Source organism: Mus pahari, chromosome 22, assembly GCF_900095145.1.
Source record: "Mus pahari chromosome 22, PAHARI_EIJ_v1.1, whole genome shotgun sequence".
Taxonomy (NCBI): Eukaryota; Metazoa; Chordata; class Mammalia; order Rodentia; family Muridae; genus Mus; species Mus pahari.
Window position 1 is genome coordinate 31,857,377 of NC_034611.1, and position 21,444 is coordinate 31,878,820.

The 21,444-nt window shown below is 38.1% G+C and overlaps 1 protein-coding gene across 3 annotated transcripts in view; it reads left to right on the plus strand.

Annotated features, from left to right (window-relative positions):
• The window catches only part of Mms22l (MMS22 like, DNA repair protein), a 109,553-nt gene that overhangs the window by 61,920 nt on the left and 26,189 nt on the right, over positions 1–21,444 (plus strand). For all 3 annotated transcript variants that reach the window (XR_003842827.1, XM_021222104.2, XM_021222105.1), the window contains one exon: positions 17,637–17,830. Coding sequence is in view for 2 of the 3 variants with exons in the window: in XM_021222104.2 (XP_021077763.1) it covers positions 17,637–17,830 (194 nt within the window). In the remaining variant the exon portion in view is untranslated. The remainder of the gene's footprint in view (positions 1–17,636; positions 17,831–21,444) is intronic.

The following is a 21,444-nucleotide window of genomic DNA, read 5'->3' on the forward strand; positions in this document are numbered from 1 at the left end:
GAGGTGCTCCTATGACTTTGGCATATTTGAGTGATATTCGGCTGTATTATATAGAGAAATTTACCATCATATGAACTAAGGAATTTTAAATCATTTGTATTTTTATATTATGGGCACATTTAGGCATTTCCAGGGGAAAACAAAAACCAAAACAAAAATCTCCCCGGAATGTTCAAAGTAGTAGCAGCCTTTGTGTAAAGTTGATGTACAGTTTTTTTCCAAAGAGAAAGTGGTTATCCTATAATGACCAATCTAATGAATTCAGAAATTCATTGATTGTCCCAGCTCTGGGTAGATTAGTAGAGACTTGCTTGAAGGAGTGGAATTTATGAAATGTTTGCCTCATCCGGCAAGCTGGGCTGCTGTAATACAGCTGCCTCCTCAGTGGTTTGCTTTGATCCTGTGGAATGAAAGGACAGGAGGATCAGCTCAGGTCTAAATGAGATTACAGCTGGTTCTGCCGCTTATCTGGTCTATTGCCAACTAGTGTGGCTTTGCGCGTCCTAAGGGGTTTACAACAGAAACTGTTTATTGAGTATCATCGGTTTACTCAACACAAGCAGGCTAATCCTTCCCAGCCTCAGCATGCTGTAGAATTGTGCAGGAGCCAAACCAAAAGCTGGTATTGCCAGACCCTCTAGAGCCCTTTGTCTCGCTCTGTATTGATTTTTACCTGAGTTAAAGACAGTGAAAAAAATCAAACCAATAACCATTCCTATTGTGAGCAAAAGGTTAATCTTACCTAAAATCTTACAAAAAGCATCTGTTAACCCTAGAAGGGACAGCCTTCCTGTTTTGCGTTTTTAGTCAAGTGGGATTTTTTTTTTTTTTGAATTTTAAAGAACAAGATAAGAAAAACAGTTTAAGAGATCTTGCTAGACATTGAAAGTTAAGTACTTAAGTCTTCTAGTAGTGATATATAATACATGACTTTGTAAATAGAATGTGAGGTAGCTTATTTCTAAATAAAAGTTTTTACTTTATATCCATTTTACATGGATTTTTTTTTTTTTTTTTTATTGCCTACCAGGCTGGAAATTTTCATTGTGGAAAATAAAACTTAGGAATGAGTGATCATTTTTATCTAGTGATATATCTTGGTTAATAGTAAATTTCTGTAATATGTAAGAAGTTGATGGTTTGGGGGTACTGTAAAGGCAACTTTAGTAAATAACTCAATTTCCAATTTTACTCGTCAAGTTATTCAACCTTTGGAGTGTTTTTTTTTTTTTTTTTTTTTTAAATTACTAAACAAGAAGTAATACTTACCTTGCAGAATTTAATCAAACTACATTAGAAAATTTTAGAAAGTAACACTGAATTAATCAGGTTAGTTAAGGCTACTATAGTTGATAAGGAACCCAGAGGCATTGAAGATTATATGTATTGGATCCTTCCCCTGATCTTAAAGTGGTATTTAAAAGCTCCATGCAGCAATCCTAGCAAGTCCTCAGTGACGCAGATCAGGCATTCATTGTTGTATGTGTGTGTGTACCCATGGGTGTGGAGACGTGTGGAAAACTGATGCCACCTTCGGGCATGGTTCCTGAGGACTCAGCCACTTTGATTCTTTAGACAAGGCCTCTCACTGGAACCCGGGGCTTGCTGATTAGGCACACTAGTTTGTCAAGACAGGGGTCCTCCTGTCTCCACACTCTCAGTGCTGGCATTTTAAATGCATGCCACTATGCCTGGCTCTTTTATGTGGATGTAAATAATGGAACACAGGTCTTCATGTTTGCACAACAAACACTTTACTGACTGGGAGGTCTCCCCAGCACCCCTTCCAGAGCTACCTTTAGAGGTGTCTATTCTCAGATAGGTAGAAACAGAAGTTGCCACATGAGTACTTTCCCCTGAATCTGTAGCTACCTTTAGAGGTGTATATTCTCAGATAGTTAGAAATAGAAGTTGCCACATGAGTACTTTCCCCTGACTCTGTAGCAGTAACTACTGGGAAAGCTGTAAATGTGAAATCTATGCTGTGAGTTGGCCATCCCTACAAAAAAAATCCAAAATACAACAATATTCAAAACTTTTTGATCACTGATATTATGCCTTAAGTGAAAAATTTCACATCTAACTCAACTGACAGATTGTAAACAGAGGCACGTGCCTCAGAGTATAGAATATAAGTTACCTTTGTACTTTGCCTGAAAATCATAGGAGCTAGCAAGATTGATGTTTTAACATAGGTCCCAAGCATTGCAATTGAGAGGCTCAACTGAAGTTTAAAATGTTTAGGAAGGCCAGAATAATAAACTTTTATTTAGGATCTATGGTCAAGCTCTATTTATGTCCCTTCCAGTCTGAGAGGACACTTCCTAGATAGGAGTAGATAGTAAATACTGATAACTGCAAGTGCTAAGGAAAAGACAAAATAGATTGTTTAAGAAGAGTACAGAGGTTCCTAGGTTTTCTTTCTCCTAATTGGTGAGGAACATGTATCCTCAGCTACAGGTACGTTAGAAAATGTTACTATGGAAACATTTGGAGACTTTCAAAATGTACTATGTGATGGAATCAGCTTAGACCGATACTTATCTTAAACACATAGTTTGTCCAATATTTAACCTAATGGGCAAGATATGTACCAGTTGAAATGTAATATTTATCCAATCATTTCTGTTCTATCAAGCCAGGCTCTAAAGCAATAGGTTGCACTCATTCAGTAATAAATTTTTAGCACATTTGGAGATAAAAGCTGTTGGTGGCGATTGCTTAAACTTTTTGCTCAGTTCTCTGAATGGCGCAAATCAAAGCATTTTGTCAGGCTGTGAGAAGTTTCACCTAGATATTGCTTCTTCTACACATCGGTCACCATATAAATTACACTCACAGTTTACAGCATAGCTGGTGCTAGAGTTAAATTGATGCCGAGTGGTGGAACTCGTAAAACATTTTCCTGTTAATACAAGCAGGCAGGGTTGACATTGTTGATGGTGAGTTCCATCTAATAAACCATTGGTTCTCACAGTGATTTTTACTGTGTTTCAGAGGTGATGATGATAAAAATTTAGCAGTCTAGTAGTTCTTCTAGAAGGACAGAAAATTAGCTCCACTGTCTCTCTTACCAGATACTAGGAAGGCTGAAAGTAGGGGTGACTGGAGCCTAATATAACCTCGTGTTCTGCAAGACAATGACTTACGAGAACAAACTGTTAAGTCAATAGTTACTTTTTTCACAGACAACTGCTGATTTTTCGCCAAAGGATGGCCTTTGAAAATATGTTATTATTGTCTTGTTATCTACATAATTAAGCCTTTTCCTTTCAGAATAACTATAAGCACTGCAAGTAGCATTATTGTTTATTGCCTTTTCTTTCTATGTTTACTGAACTTTCCTCCGAATATTCTAAGCTTTTTCGAAGTGGTGAACACTGTAAAGAGTTTTCTCTCATAAGAGTAAATTTGGAGGGTGGGGTGTCCTACTGGAATTGTAATACTGGACACTTTTTAAAAATGTATTGTGAACCAACGTGGTGGTGTACGCCTTAAACCCAGCCCTTGGTAGCCAGAGGCAGATGGGTCTTTGTGAGTCTGAGGCCAACCTGGTCTACAGAGTCCCAGAGCAGTGAGGTCTCTGTTACAAATAGAAAAACTTTGTCTCTGGAAAAGAAAAATATATTGCCAAGTATTTTCACTTTGTTCATGAAGTTTTATGAAACTTAATCCTTAAAAAAGGACAAAAGTTTGCAGATAGATTAAAGTTTTATATTTTTAGGTGATATTTATAGGATGCTAGTAAAGTCCACATACCTTTCCAGTTCCATCTGTTTTGCCTGAGAATCTTCTCTTAAAGTGTTATGCATTCATGCTCAATTGGTGATCTTCTAGTTGGTTTCATTCACTACAAATCTTTTACTTTTGTTTTGTTTTGTTTTGTTTTGTTTTGTTTTTTGAGACAGCATTTCTCTGAGTAGCCCTGGCTGTCCTAGAACTCACCCTGTAGACCAGGTTAGCCTTGAATTCAAAGATCCACTTGCCTCTGCCTCCTGAGTACTGGGATTAAAGGTGTGTGCTCCTAGGCCTGGCCACTTCAATAGTTCTTTCCTCAGTATATACATGGCTTTGTTTGTTTGCTTGCTTGCATCATGAAATGGGTGCTTTAAAATTACAGACCCATGTTTTCATTGGTTCTATGCAGATGGTCCCTGCTATAGCATATATCAAACCCTAAGCATGCAGAACCAGTTAAAAGGTTCATTTGCTGAAGAATTATAAAAGGAAATTAGTGATATAATAAAAGTCTTTGAGGCTCTCCACCCTAATCCCAGAGCTTTATAATAAACCTCACAGCACATTGACTTAATGGATAATCTTTGAGGAAAGCTTTCTCCCCATCCTTTCCTTTCTTGTAAAGGACTGCAGTAAAAGTAAAGAGTATTTCTCTTTAGAGGACTGTTTGTGTTTCTAAGTGTCTAGAATGACAGTAATTTTAAAATTGTGAAGTTTCTTTATAACCTCATTCTAAGTCAATCTGAGCTGCTTTTTTTTGATGATTAAGCTTATTCATTTGATTTTTTTCATATCTTTTTCTGTTTAGAATTCAAGTTAACTTTAAATTGCTGTATTTTGTATATTAAAGCTATATATGGGTTTTGGGGAATAATAGGTACTCTAGAAGAGACATTAAATCAAGGGAGAAGGGAAATTGGATTGGTAAATTACGAGAAATCATTTGCTTCGTTCTTAGAAGGTAGAAGAGGGGCAAGAACTATATATGTTTATGTACATATAAGATGTCAATCTCAAGGGAGTATAGATGGATAAAGCTTATTTATATGCCCTAGCTGAACATTCTATCATACTGGTGACTTTATTGTTATTTCCACCAGAATTTGCTTACACTTTTGATACAAAACCTTTCTGAAACATCGCTATGTTCTTTTTGGTTCCTACTTGGCTGACTTGTAATCCAAACTACTTGTCACTGTTGGATCTGATGATAGGGTTTTTTAAATCCATTAACAATTGGCAGTGGCCAATAGTGTCTCCTATAATTTACTGGTTTTCTTGACTCATGAGAGAAGTACTGAGGATGCAGAATGTTTTAGAGGTTTTAGAAAATTATTTATCAAAGGACACTGCTTTCCCAGTTGCATTAGATATTGTAATTATACATCCATACAATCTGTTGACATGAAATTGGATTTGATTTAAATGGAGGGAGGAAAAAGAGACCGGACATTTTCAATATTTATTGATACACCCAATCCATTAAGATAAATTATAGAGCAAATTTTACTGCGAAAGGGCCACTTTAGTTGATGTAGTTAAGAATTAGTTGACATTACCATTAGACCCTTTTCTTTTTTGAAATATATTCCCACCAATTAGGAAAAGTCTCAGAAAGAGAATTTAGTCTTAGTTTATTTGTATAATAGGTGACCAAAAATATTTGAGTACATTTAATAAATTTCAAAAATGACTCCTAAATTTTTATTAAACAAATCATGTTCCCTCATCAGGGCATGTCAGCTAAAGATATAGTGGAATGATCCCATATGTAATTATAGGGTAACAAAGCACTCTACCATTATTTTTTATAAGACAGCTGGTCTGTCCAAAGCCTCCCCCTGAACTCAATTTTAAATTCACAGTTGGCTGGTGAGGCCAGAAGGGATATTTACCTAATTTGGTTCTTAGATGACTACATTCAAATCACCAGTGATCACATGCTCAGAAAGAATTGAGTGCTTCATTTTCTACAGCTGTTTTCCATACTCTTTATCCTGACTTAAGACTGGAACAACAATCTTAGTCAGCTCAGCATCTTCCATTTCCTTAGCTTCTGTATAGGCAGTTCGTTTATTCTCGGGCACAAAATCCTACAGGTCATTAAACTTCTGAAAGTTCCCCCCTCTTTCCATTTTAGATGTATTATTAAAGATGAATGCATTTCATTTTCATATTCTTCACAAAGGGCAAGTGAGAAAGCTAGGCATACAAGCCTGGCGACCGGATTTTAATTCTAGAACCCACATAAAGGTGAGTGAGAACCAACTCCACAAAGTTGTTCAGAGGTCTCCACAGTTGTCCTCTTATAGCATGTTTGCCCACAGCACACCGCTGCACATACGCAATAGTAATAGTTAATATTGTTTTACCGAAATGGTCTTACTTATGACTACCCTCAACCCACAAGAACAAAGACTGGTGATCTTAGTACTGTCATATTCTGGACGCAGATGAACCTGAAAAGTGACTTCTCCTCTATAAGGCCGTTGTCTTATCCTCTGTTATTTTCATCCATTACCTTGCTATTAAATTTGGAGAATGAGTTGATAGAAACTGAATCCCTAACTGAACAAAACTAGACTAAAGCATTTAGAAATGAGTTGTCATGGTCTAGTAATGATTGTTTGGGGGGGTTCCCTTTAGCAATCCACAAGTCATAATGTAATGTCATATTCCCTAAGAGTTTCTTCATTTATTTCATAGACTTCATCTAAACATCATTTGTTGCCTTAATTCATAACAATTGCTTGATACATCTTAAAGTAAAATAAAAACAGAAACCTTACCATGTCATATAATACTTTTCTCCATTTCTTTGTTACATCCAGAGTTTACATACAAACATAAGTTAAGCTATTACTACAAAGACAAAATAACAGAAATAGATAGTAATAGAGAAATGTATTCATTCTACTCAAGACCATATAATGTAGAGCACCCACTGCTAGCACTGCAAAATTAGCCTTCGCATTTAGCAAGCTATGTAAATGAGTAGGTCCTTGCATTACAGTGGGATATCGGTTGTGTAAGGGGGTTTTGTCTGCGTTGATTTTTTTTTTGATTTATTTATTTATTATATGTAAGTATACTGTAGCTGTCTTCAGACACTCCAGAAGAGGGAGTCAGATCTCGTTACAGATGGTTGTGAGCCACCATGTGGTTGCTGGGATTTGAATTCAGGACCTTTGGAAGAGCAGTCGGGTGCTCTTACCTGCTGAGCCATCTCACCAGCCCCCTGGGTTGATTTTTTGACCTTGATGACTTGTTTACTTAACTCCAGCTTTTGAGAGCACAAACTTTTGAAATCTCCAAGATTATAGGGACAACTGTACTTTAGTAAGGATACATGGACTTCATTGTAGGATTACTCATAGAAGGGATCATTTGATTACCCTCTGTCTTCATAATGTTAACTGCACAGTATTCTGGTAGCAGACAAACACATCCTGATGTGTATAAGGCAGCCAGAGTTTGTCCTGCATTCCATTAATATTCCAGTTAAATTTCTGTCATTCGCCACTGCCATTTGTCATAAACATATGACATATGTTTATACCAAATTGTTGGTAATTCCCTAGACCAATAGTTCTCAAGCTGTGGGTCGTTGATGCCTTTGAGGGTCGCCTATCAGGTATCCTGCATATCAGATATTTATTACAATCTATAACAGTAGCAAAATTACAGTTATGAAGTACCAACGAAATTTTATAGTTGGGGTCTGTATTAAAGGGTCACAGAATTAGGAAAGTTGAGAGTCACTGCCCTAAATAGTATACAATTTCATGTCACTTTGCTTTATTCATATTTTTCTTTTTTATTAGATATTTTCCTTATTTACATTTCAAATGCAGTGCCCTTTCCTGGTTTCCCCTCTGAAAACCCCCTATCCTCTTCCCCCTCCCCCTGCTTACCAACCCACCTACTCCCCCTTCCTGGCCCTGGCATTCCCCTATACTGGGGATCCTTCACAGGACCAAGGGCCTCGCCCATTGATTACCGGCTAGGCCATCCTCTACTGCTTATGCAACTAGAGCCACATGTCCCACCGTGTGTTTTCTTTGGTTGGCAGTTTAGTCCCAGGGAACTCTGGAAATGCTGGTTAGTTCATATTGTTGTTCCTCCTATGGGGCTGCAAATCCCTTCAGCTCCTTGGGTCCTTTCTCTAGCTCCTTCATTGGGGACCCTGTGTTCTATCCAGTGGATGGCTGTGAGCATCCACTTCTGTATTTGCCAGGCACTGGCAGAGCCTCTCAGGAGACAGCTTTATCAGGCTCCTTTCAGCAAGCTCTTGTTGGCATCCACAATAGTGTCTGGTTTTGGTGGTTGTTTCTGGGATAGATCCCCAGGTGGGGCAGTCTCTGGATGGTCATTCCTTCAGTCTCTGCTTCAGACTTTGTCTCTGTAACTCCTTCCATGGGTATTTTGTTCCCCCTTCTAAGAAGTATCAAAGTATCCACACTTTGGTCTTCCTTCTTCTTGAGTTTCATGTGTTTTGCGAATTGTATCTTGGGTATTACCAGCTTCTGGGCTAATATCCTATTCATATTTTTCAGTTTTTTGAACTTTTCTGAAGTATTTTTTTTTTCAGTTATACTAAAACTTTCACGATGGTGCTGGTATTTCGTCTCCACGAAGCATTGTATATAAAAACAAATCGTAATTTGTTCAACGATTTGTTTCACCAACTCGCAAAACATACATGTAAGTCTGTTTTACAATTTACAGAAAGAGGACATGTAACATTTTCTCAGATGAAAATGAAGAGAGGAGGAAGGTATACAAAATCTAATCAACTCCAATTCAAAAGAAATTGCAAATATTCTTAGAAGGAAGGATACAAAGTTGCAGTAGAGGAATGAAATCCTCCTGTTCAGAATTATGACTTTGTCACTAAGTATCATCCATGGGGCTACTAGCTGCATGGCCATTTCTTCATCTATGATAGTAAATAAACAGAACCTTCTCAATAAGTGGAATAATGACTGTGTTTCAGAGAATCCAGGATTACTTAGATGTGCACACACATGCACATGCATACAGACATGTGTGTGCATGTGAATGCCTGCTTGACTATAGGTGTTTGGGCTTTGTTAACTAGTTTATCCCTGAAGGTGCTCTTACTGTTCTCAGTTTAAAGATTGAAGAAAGAGAGGAGTTACCTGCGGCCTAACGTCTCCCTGGTGGAGATACAACCTTTTAGGACCCTGCAAACGTCTACTGAGGCGTAATTTAAAACTAAATAGTAAACTTAAGCCCTTTGTGAACTTTAGTTACTGTTACAAACATCAGTGAAAAGAACAAAAATCTTTATTCTGCCTTACACTTTGGAGGATCTAGTCACTAATCATAAGGCCTCATTGCTTGGGGCCTGTGGTGGAACAACACATCACATACATTATGGCAAAAGCTTGTAGTGGAACCAGTCTGCTCACCTTGTGGCTGAAAAACACAAAAGGAGGGACAGGGTCTTGTTAATCCCTTTTAAGGATATGTTCCTATTGACGTAAAGATCCTTATTTAGCCCTCTCCCTTAGAGTTAGCTTCAACACCTCCCACCTCCTTGGGGAAACAGTCTCATGTTTTTATACCAGTAGTAGCTGGGGATGGTTAAACATCCATTTTAAGTACTCAGCTAGTATTGCTACATGAAATCTTAGAGCCTGTTACCATAGTCTTTGCTGAAGTTTGCATTTGAAGTATACCCCAAAGACTGAGAGTTGGAACTCTTGCCCTCATCATTCAGTACTATTGAGGTCTGTCTCTCTCCGCTCTGACCACTACGAGAACAGACCTCCTCTGCCTTGTGTTCCTGCCATGACGTGATATTCCACCTCCTACCAAAACAACAGAGCCAAGCAGTCATGGACTGTACTTCCTGAACCCATGAATCCAGTATAGAAATAAGGGCATGCTTGATTCATTGCCATTGGCTCTTAGTTCTTTCTTGTTTTGTTGTTCCCATCCTTGCAGATTAACTCATCTGGCCCTAGCAAAAGCTTAAATTATCACATGTATTTAACCTTTGATGTCTTTATAAAATAGTGTACAGTCTCTGTGGATTTTAAATTTTGGTATGTTGCAGTGTTGTATCTAGTGTAGGGATTTGCTCATATTCCACTTTGTAGCTACTTTTAATAGTTTTGTATATAAACAAATATAGTATTATAACACTAGAAATATATTTCAGTCTTAAAATGGCATTTGAGAAACCATGATTTTTATTTGGGAGTATTTGGGATAGAGCAATGATTTTTATTTGGGAACATGGAATCTATTCTGATTGCATAGGTCTCAGTTCAGGTTCTGTTGCACATGTGCAGAATAGTCTGCTTTGTGCTTTATTGTACTTAGAGTTTTCAATATAAAATACGGTCAGGAACAGCAGTTAAAACTGGTTAGACCAAGACTAGTACAGAAATTATAAGTCGTCTGAAATTTGCTTGCTAATAATAACAGTTCCTCAGTTTTTTGTTTTCTAATTTAAATATTTATAAAGAACTTGTCAATAGAATTAACCACACCCATAGTTTGTGCCAACCTTGTTACCAGGAAACAACAAGAAAAGGAGAGTGGTTAATTTAATTTTTAAGGAAGATTTATTTAATAATTAGAAGAAATGAGGAAATATTCCTTTTATGAGGAAATGCTATATTCTGGCATGTCTGTCTTCAGACCTGTACTTTTTCAGTGATGTTCTACTGACTCTAAATCACACTTACTAGGATTTGAAGCAATAGAGTTATACCTGAACTACAAACTGTCTTGCCTTACACGCTACATACCTGTTTTCACTTATTTGATAGGTTACCAGCTCTGTAGATAGTTGTGGGACCTTATATTTCTGTGTAATGGATGAAAAACTGAGTTCCAAGTTCTCGGTCATAATGCGTTCTCCTTCCTAGACAAGTGTTCGTTTATACCCTTTGCTTCACATTCCCCCAGTCTTCTGTTGTACGTCACTCACTGTATACTCTCATAGCTACGTCACTCACTGTATACTCTCATAGCTACGTCGCTCACTGTATACTCATAGCTACATCACTCACTGTATACTCATAGCTACGTCACTCACTGTACACTCATAGCTGGTACTGGTTCTCTAATCTTTGCTCAAAGCGGTCATAGCTCTGCTTTGATCTCATCATTTGAGGTGCTCTCTCCTCCCCACTTCCAGTTCTTAAAGATAGGATTGTACTGGATAGTGGTTCTCAACTTTCCTAATACTGAGACCCTTTAATACAGTTCCTCTTGTTGTGGTGACCCCAACCATAAGATTATTTTCATTGTTACTGCATAACTGTAATTTTGCTACTGTTATGAATCACAATTTAAATATCTGTGTTTTCCAATGTTCTTACCCCTAGAGAGGTCATGGCCCACAGACTGAGAACTGCTGTATTAGGTAGTTTCTTAAGGTTACTTCCAGGTTTAAAAGTTTGGGACTTGGGTTATATGTTACTTTCGTATAGTGAAGCAGTTATTAGTTTCATTTCACAGAAATGGAACCGAGAAACGCATCCAAGGGTATCTGAAGGACCCTCATTGTCTTTGTGTTTACCAGCACCTAATAAGTTGGATACTAGGAGTGGTTCTACTCAGTGATTTGAAACAGTTCTTTTCTTTTTTTTTTTTTTTTCCTTTAACACTAACGCAGAGTTTTAAAGTCACCATGTTTGGAATAGAGCTAAAAGAATCGTTCAGTCTTTGCAGATTCCTATCAACTCCTGCCCATCACATTACTGTGTCATGTTTGTCCTGTGTGGTAGGAGCTTTATCAAAAGTTCTTTTTTTTAAATTGTAAAATACAATGCATTTCTTTAAATTGTGAAATCTATGCATACCAGAAAAGGAATCTACTGTGTGCTAATCACACAGTAATCACAGACCTGCTAAGTTACCAGGGAAGAATGCAGAGAAGAGCCACAGATTGTGTTTGTTGCCACTCCAGTATGGTTGGGGAGTGGTGGAACATGTGGAATCAAGACAGATGAAAACAGGAAAACAGATCGTGGAAGGTGGGGGAAGGGGAACATGTGGAAACCCCTTTAGTGTGAGAAATGAGTCAGGACGGCAGAACTGAATGTGAATAGTAGGTGTGAAAGAGTCTGGGCGTGGTAATGGACGCCTTGTGACTTACAAGAATCCCGTTAAGTGGCTGTAAGAACCTTTAGTTACTGCTGTTCTTCACTCCGAGCAGGAATTGGGAAGTAAGTCATTTCTTCCAAGGTCACACAGCTCTGCTGGCTCTGCCATGACTAGGTACAAGCACATTCTCTTTTTGTCTCAATTCTTCATTTATAAGATTTGAATAATAACTGTTTCTGCCTCACAGGATGAGAAATAATGTTTATAAAGTAGTTGACATAATACAAGGCTCATAGTAAATACTAATAAATGCTAGGTATTGCTATTATTTCTACTATGAAAGCTACAATTTGAGTAACTTGACATTTGGCAAATTTATTTTCTGTGTTACTGTATTTCATTATTTATAATGTAAGATAGTCTGGTTATTATACTTCCACATGTGTGTATCAGAACTATTTTAACCTATATGAAAATTGTCATTACTCAAAGAAATTTCCAAGTGTTAGGGAAATTTATATATTCTTGTTTTATACCTTTTAGGCAGCAAATGCCTTCCTGTTTTCCCACTGACAGTGGTAGCAGGTAGAAGGTAGCCTGTGGCATCTGGAGTTAAAGTGTTTCCCTTCACAGTTGGCCCCTAGAGATGGCACTTCCTTTATTTCCTGCACTTTCTAATGTTCCACTTTCATTACTTCTTTATAGTTAGTTTTCCATTCCAGAAACTTTGATTTTAAAAATTACCCGAGACTACACAGGTATTTTGAACTGGTGGTTGTATGCAGACATTTGATTCAGCCTCCATAATGGCCAGTGCTTGCCATTTCCTCTTTTTCACTGTGATTCCCTCAGGGACGGAGACATTATGATCAAACCTTAATTTACCTCGAAGGCAACAGACCTTGGACACTGGACACTGGAGCCCTGAGTAGGAGCATCTGCAGCTTCTGGTTATGCAGCTTTCTCAATGTGCAGTCCTCAGAGGTGCACATTCTCTAGCATGCTTTGTGTGTGTGGGGGGGGGGTCAGTGTTTTGGCTTTAATTAGACCCCGTCTTTCCTCTGCTCACTCTGCCTTGAAAGAAATACACCCTGGCAGCATTGGATATTTACATAATGGTTTGTGTTTTACCATTATGTATTCAGATCTCTGAGTCCTATCCCTGAGGTAACCAGTAGATACTCATGCTGTGTCATCATTTTTTGCTGCAGAGGTAAAAGGTGGGTCATATCTGTTGTCCTTTTCAGTATTGCCTTGAGTACATGTGTTCTTTTTCTAGTCTTAGCTAATATGGAATTCTGGTATTTGTTTCAAAGCTCAGGGCCACCTTTGTCTCTCCTAGATCTTTCTTTCCTTGCTGAAATTTCCTTCGTCCACATAAGAGGAAACAACCACAACAATTAATGTTAAGTCATTTAAAAACCAGTCATCTTTCTTCTGTGTCAGGTTTAGGTTTCAAATATGGTCAGCCCTTAACCATGTGAACTTGGGATGTATTATTTGACTCTTCTGCTGTCAGAAGAATCAAATCTTCTGTAATGAGCCATCTCATAGGTCTTAGATTTTCTTTATTTAGTTGACATGTCAAAACATGGCATTTATACATCTTGTGGGGTAACATGTTGTTGTGCACGTATATGTTATGTAACGATCAAGTCACTCAAGCACATCTCACTCTTCAAACATTTATCCTTTCTTTTGGTATAATCAAAGTATTTCAAACTTAGAGTAGATTTTTTTTTTGGGGTGGGGGGGGGGAGTCCTAGTAGGGATTAACACCATGGCCTCGTGCATGCTAAACATGTCCTCTACCACTGAGCTATGTCACAAGCCTCTAACTTTTGGAATATACAATACATAATTATTGTCTATACTCACCTTACATTGCATAGCACAGCAGAATTTATACTCTCCTTTCTGTACCTGACTTATTTCACTTAATGTCTTCTCTGTCTGAAATTTCATTATTTTTGAGGGAAGAAGGAAGTAGAGAGGCCCGTGAGCACACATGAATATCCACGTATGAAGGCTTGAGGTCAGCGTCAGGTGTCTTCAGTGGCTCTTCCTTTTAATTAAGGCATGGTCTCTCACTGAACCTAGAGGTGGCTGACTAGGCTAGTCTGATTAGCCAGCAAGTCACAGGGATCCTCCTGTCTCACCCTCCCCAGTGCTAATATTATAGACACATGACCCTTCACCCAGGTCTTTTATGTAGGGGACAGTGCTCCAAACTTGGCTCCCCAAATTTGCTTGGTGTGCTGACTAGCTTTATGTCAACATGACACAAGCTAGAGTTATCTGGGAGGAGGGGACCTCAATTGTGAAAATGTCCTCCAAAAGTTCCAATTGTAGGACATTTTCTTACTTAGTGATTTGTGGGTGAGGGTCCACTCTACTGCAGGTGGTACCATCCCTGGTCTTGGGTTCTATAAGGAAGCAGGCTGAACAAGCTGTGATAAGCAAGCCTGTAAGCAGCACCCCTCTATGTCACCTGTATCCGCTCCTGCCTCCAGGTTCCTTCCCTGTTTGAGTTCCTGTCCTGATGTCCTTTGATGACTACAATGTGGAAGTGTAAAAACACTTTCCCTCCCAACTTGTGTTTTATCACAGCAATTGAAACTGGGACACTTGGCAAGGATTTACCAACCAAGCCATCTTGAAGACCCAGAACTTTATTCTTTTATGGCTGAGTTATATTCTCTCATATATATAGATCACATTTTCTCTTTCCACTCTTCACTTGGTGGACACATAAGGTTGTTTCCATTTCTTGGGAATAATAAGTAATGCTACAGGAAACACGGGAGTGCAGATGTCTCTTTGACATCCAGACTTCATTTCCTTTGGATTCATGCCCAGGCATGGGATTGCCGGATCATACGGCATTTCAGCATTAATATTTTCAGGAACCTCCTTAATGACTGAACTAATTTACAATCACTCCTGCCAACAGGGTAAAAAGGTTCCTATGTTTCTACATTATCACCAGTGCTCATTACTTTCCTTTGTGTAAAACCCCAGAACCACCTTTTAAACTAGGGTTATACCCTTAGTATAAATCGTAGTTTATATCTGTCTATCATGGAGATGTAAGGATCCAGTAAAAAAACAAAACAAAACTGAATTTTGCTATAGAAACTTACAAGAACATCTTTCCCTGCCTTTGAAGTTAATAGCAGAAAGAGATGCCTTGCAAATAAAACTTTAAAATAAAAAAAAGATGTTTGAGAATTTCATATATGCTTATGCCTTTTCAAATTAGTTTTATATTTCTTCCTTGCAATTCCTCCTTGATACTAGCCATTCTAGAATGAAGTCATCTTGCAATATATCATGGGATTTAGTTTTTATTCCTCTGGTGACTATTGATATTGATATTTTCATATGCCTGTTAGCTATTTGTATGTGGTCTTTTGAGACATGTCTGAAAATTTTTAAGTGATTTTTGTTTTGTTAATAATGAGATTTTTGGATTGCATGCTAACCCCTTTCAAATGTGTAGTTTGTAAATATTTTCTCTGATTCTAATTGCTTTAAGTTGACTGTTTTCTCTGTAGTAACCAGCACTTTAGTTCAATATTCCAGTTGTCTTATTTTTGGATTCCTATATTTTAGATAAGATGGGGCCTTGTCCAAAAGCTCCTTGACTATTCAGTGTCCTGAACTGTTTCTTCTAGTAGTTTGTTTTAGGTTTTATATATAATTCTTTAATCCTCTTTGAAGTTTTTGTTTTATTACTTGAGAGGGTTAGAAGAGTGCTCCGCTCATCCACTCATGTTTTGAGGTAAGATATTACAGTATAGCCAGAATAGCTTCAAACTCATTGTCCCTCTGCTTCATCCTTCTCACTGCAGAGATTACAGGTGTGCCCAGCAAGCAAAGTAGGGGAAGCTTGCAGATAGAAACTGATCAGAAATGTTGCTCCTTCTTCACAGGGAGTAGGTTTTAGTGAGTAAAAAAGTGGCTTATATAGAAATAGTGAATCATACATTATTTATTATTATTTAAAATCAGTATACCCGAAAGAAAAAAACTACTAAAACCCAGGGTAAGGTGTCATTGTTTTGGTTAGACTTTAGCGCATAAAAGTATTCCTGATCTTTTCTGTGTTACCAAGGGCAGTTGAGTTATTTGCCAAAGAATTCTAGTAGTGCCTCATTCATTTTATTCTAAGCTACAGGACCCAAACTGACCTTTAGTCTCTAATGTAAATTGAGAGCATCACAGGAGTGTTTTTATATGGAAAACATAACAGATACTTATTTTTGTTTTGTTTTGTTTTGCTTTAATGAGAATAGCTTACTTCTGTGAAGGTTCTACACCCTAGTATAGGGGAATGCCAAGACCAGGAATGGGAGTGGGAGGGTTGGAGAGCAGGGGGAGGGGAAAGGGGATTTTCAGAGGGGAAACTAAGAACGGGGCTACTAATATTTGAAATGTAAATAAAGAAAATTTCTAATAAAAAATAAAATAAAAAAAGAGAATAACCTTTTTTTTCCCCAAGGCATTTGTACACTTTTTCTATACTTTTAGGAAGATTAAGTAGTGTCCCATGATATGCAGAAATATAATGTAAAGGGACAGAAGTTCCTAATATTATGTAATTTATACTTTGAATTTTTACTCCCTGGTATATAGTCATGTGACAAGATGTAGTCATATAACCACTTTGTAGAATTACTTTAGGTGCATGTCTTAAATAAACTGCTTAAAAGATCAAGAAGGCTACTCTAAAATTAACTATATTTTAAAGTACTGTTACTCTCCTTAGTTGAAAACAATTTCTGACAAAGGAAGCCTTTGGCCTTCTTTGTGTGTATATGTGTGTGTGTGTGTGTGTGTGTGTGTGTGTGTGTGTGTGTGTGTGTGTGTGTGTTTTGTTTTTGGTTTGGTTTGGTTTGGTTTGGTTTTTTGCATCTCTGCTTTCTGTGTAACTGCAGAGAGCAAAGAGAAGGATGATAATCCACAGTTACTTCTGCTCTTCAAGTTGGTGTGGCACTGATGGAATCAGACACAGAAAATAGCCATACTCTATATATTTTACATGACATTTTGTTTCTGAGTGGATTGCTTTATAAATGCCTCTCTTCCCAATCATTGAGAAGTCTCATAGTTCTTTCTTTGAATAGCCTGATAATCTCAATTTTCTGCACCTATGTTTCTTGGGTTCCAAAGATGTTTAAATTTTAAGTTAACAAAAAAGTAGTTAATGATAAATCAGAATTTAAGACACATTAAATTGTGCTTTGTTAATGAGCAGAATATTTTATTGTCTGTGAAAATGATTTCCTAGGTTCTAGTAGCCAAGACCGTCCCCATAGTTTTGTGTACCAGCACAGAGCCTGCTGCTTTTTTACACTAGAAAAAATGTCCAGTTGGATATACAGTACCTGAACCAAATGTTCTTCTTACCTTCTTCCCAATACATCTCTGTTAAAAAACCCTCGAGAGAAATCATTTAAAAAACTATCTTTATGCTTAGATTCTAAGTAAAATCACTTGACATACATGAATTACAAAATGCAGATCCTCATTCTGAAGTTGCCTGTTTCTCATTTAGACCTGACATATTAAAAAAGCATATAATTAATGGTTGACATTAGTAATTAACATTAACTTCATGGTGTTTGATATGCCTTCTTCATTCATCCTTCAAATAACAAGAAATATATTATGCCTTGGCAGAAAGGTTTCATTTATATAAATGCTCCTTCGGTTTTCACAGGATATAAATGTGAAAAACAAAATAATGTGTTAAAAAACAGTCTGTTTTCATTTCTTGAGTGTTAGAAATTTTTTTTTCTTTTCAGGAGTGTTCATCAGCAATTGTGTCAGGAACTTCAAAGAGAGAATGTGGACCTAATTGTGCAGTCTTCATTATCGGCTAAAGAGCGCCCCCTGGCTGCCGTCGCCGGTGCACTGTGGAGGCATTTCTTTTCCTTTCTCAAGAGTCAGAGAACGACACAAGTTGTGCCTCTCTCCCAGCTTGCAGATGCCGCTGCAGGTCAGCATTAACTGTTCACCGCTAACTTCTTTCTCCTATTGCAGACTTTTGCCAGTATTTCCCTCTGTCTTCTTGATAACAGTCTCTTGCCTTATAACAGTCATCGTGACATATGATGGGACAAATGACATGTTTAAATTGGGTGTGTTTGGCTTGCGTATTTAATCATTGAAAAATTAAATGATTATTTATTTAAAAGAAAAGGTAATTTTCAGACATAACATTGAATGTTCACAAACTTTTCTTACTCTCACAATTATTTGGAAAGTAAGGTAGTATTTGATTATATCTGGCTTAAGTAGTATGCTTTCATACTTTATGAGCAGATAACTAAATATAAGATAATTTGTATAGAGAGAAACAACAACAACCCCAGCCCTTCAACACCAAGGATAAGCTCAGGATGGAATGGAATGCTTAGAATGTTAGTGTTCTGACTTCACCTAGATTTTATTTTAAATTACAATTTCTATTTAAATTAACTATTGACCCAAAGACATGTCTTTAGGTGTTCATGGAATCGTGTACAATTTAGGCAAGATTTTTAAATATATGGACATTTTGGTAATTTCCTGAGAAGTCATTATATTTTTCTTCAAAGAGCTATTATGTCATAATGTGTTAAAAAGTTCTAGAATGGACAAGAGATTTGTATTGTTACTGCATGTATGTTAAGGGAGTTCATTTAAAGAGTTTTTTAATGTATTTAACCATAATGCTTTAAACAAACAACAATGACAAAACTCCCTATGGTCTAAATCAGTATTTTAGTCTGGGATGGATGAAGAAAGGTGAGCTAAAAATGGAGGAATGAATGATAAAAAATGGATAAGAAGTTGAATCTTGGAGCAGTTCAGACTTTATACAAAGTACATAAGACTGTCTGTACAAATGACAGAAGATTGTGGCAGGTCCTGCTTTCTAACTAGTGTAGTGTCTGAGATAATACATATTGTTGGTAAGTTGAAATTTATTCTGTCGTGCAGAATTTTGCTAGACCATCAGCAGAAGCAGTTTTGTGTTAGTTTAGTTGACACTGACCTAGGTTCTAAAAGTAAGTGCCAAGCAAATTCAAAGTCAATGGCATACAGCTCTGACTTGAAGTAGAAGTAGGCTGACAGAAGATACTCACCTTTGCATGTACTAGGGATATACTCGTTGGGGGGACCACCACAGACAAAAGTTATGATCTAGTGAGTGATGGGGCCAAGAATACTTTGTTGCTGTTGTTTCTGAGAGTCTTGCTTGGTTGTCCAGTCTTGTGGGGTTTGTGATCCAGCTGCCTCCGCTTCCTGAGTCTGGTTTACAGATGAAAATACCATATCCAGCAGAACCAAACCAAAACAGGGCAGGGGAGATTACAGTAAATAGAGTATTCAGGGAGGCAGTGACTCGACGGATATGAGAGGGGGAGAACAGTGCTTAGGGAACCAGAGGGAAGAGAGACAGAGGTGGAGTGGAAGAGTGAGAGGCTGACATGCGCTTCAGTGATGAGAAGTCTGCCTTCTGAGCAGCTGCAAAGACTTCCACTTGACGTGGAGATTAGAAGCTATTGGTGGCTTTTCACCAATTCAATATATTCGTTCTGCTGATGAGATAAAGGGAAGCAAAGAGGGAAATAAGGCAGGTAGAAAATTGTTCAAACAAACCAGATTGGACTAAAGTTGTAGTGTAGAGAGTCAGCAATGGTCAGAGCTAAAGGAAGAAAAGGTAAAACGAACAATATTTGCTAAGCAAATAAGGTAATGTAACCAGAATAGTCCATTCATGAAAGGTGTCTAGAGTAACTGGCAATCTGCTATTATAAGGAGATTAGGAAGGGACTATTTTATGACAGAATATTGAAGGTTCTTAAGTTCTGAGGGTGTTTGGGTTGTTTTAAGGTATTCATTGAAGTCTAAATTAAATGAGGACTTGGATATAGTAAGCAGGCTTCCCAGAAGAGCTCTGAGCTGGCAGTTTATTTGTAATCTGTCTATGGGTAAATAGTCTTTAAAGCCCAGAAACTGGCTAAGATGGTTATTAGTGTGAGAATGAATGAAGACAGAACACTGTGGATCAGTTCACAGTGTATTTCTGTGCATATTTGTGGCTCAAGAGAAACAAGGAAGGGCACTGTAGAGGAGTGTGGGTAAGATGCAAACCAGCAAAGTGTGATGCTGTGGAAACTGGGACAGGGACCTGCAAAAGGAACTTTTTTTGGAAATTTAAAAAAAAAAAAATTATTTATTTATTTTTTACAGTCCATATTTTATTCCCTCAGTCCACCCTCTGTTCCACATCCCATAATTCAACCTCCCCCAGCCTCCATCTCCATGAGGATGTCCCCACCCCCACTCCTCCATCCCACCATACCTCCCCACTTCTTGGGGCCTTCAGTCTCTTGAGGAGGGTTAGGTGCATCTTCTCTGACTGAAACCAGACCCAGCCGTCCTCGGCTGTATATGTGTTGGGGGCCTTATCAACTGGTGTATGCTGCCTCGTTGGTGGTCAAGTGTCTGAGAGATCTCAGGGGTCCAGGTTAATTGTGACTGGAGGTCCTCCTACAGGGTCACCCTCCTCCTTATTTGCCAGATGGCTTACTGCTGAATAAGCTCACCCCTTCTAGTTCTTTCTGAGGTCTGGCTGGCTGGTTCAACTCAGCTGTTGTGGCTCAAACTTCTCTCCAAGCTGACTGATTGACTGGCTTCTCTCAGCTTCTCCTGGAATTGCTCTGCTTGGCAAAACTGCCTCTGAACTCCACTCATCTGACCTACTCTGTACTCAACTCCACTCAGAGGAACTGATTGACTCTTTCTCCCTGTGCTGTTCTTTTAAGTCACCTCTCTTTCCTGTCTGTTCTAAGAGTTGGGCATATCTTATTTATTTTTGACTCCTTCTGTCAAATCTTTCTGTGATTCGTCACTTTGTCTACTCCTTAATTAGTCACTTTCAAACATGACTGCTTCCTTCTACAAACTCATGTTACCCTAGAGATGGGTACTAAAGGCGTGTCTGTATTCCAGCCAGAGGGATTGAAGGTGTGTGGGGAGTCTTTATTCCAACCAGATCGCAGAGATGGGCGGGGGCATATATGGTGTTTGGGGATGGGGGCAGGGGTTTGAATGTTCCTGCACTGTTAGCTGCTCAGCCAGTGAGTTCCAAGGACCCACACAGTAACATCAGGATTATAGATATGTACCCTGTGATCATGTGTGTGTTCAAGATTAGAGCTCAAGCGATCATGCTTACACAGCAAAATTTTCAAGATAGAGTCCTTAAAGTGAAGTTTTACAGAGGTTATAATTGATAATGCCAAGTGCTTTGAGTATCAACATGGGAATATTTAAATATGGGGAAGGATAAAAGAATTCCACATAAATAAGATCATGGCAAAATTGCTGTTGAAGAATAATATGAACCTAGGCAACTGGAGGGTATACAACAAGAAGAGCATGTTACTGGTATAGTTTGATGTTGTGTAGAAATTCAAAGCTAGATCTGTTAGAGAGGAAAGAGTGAGAATGGTTTAGAAGTAGCAATGTAGAGCAAGAAGTAAACCTACCTTGTCTGTGAAGTCAGTAGAGGGGAATGAGAGAGCTTCCTGGGAGTCAGTGCTTCAGTTGACGTGGGAG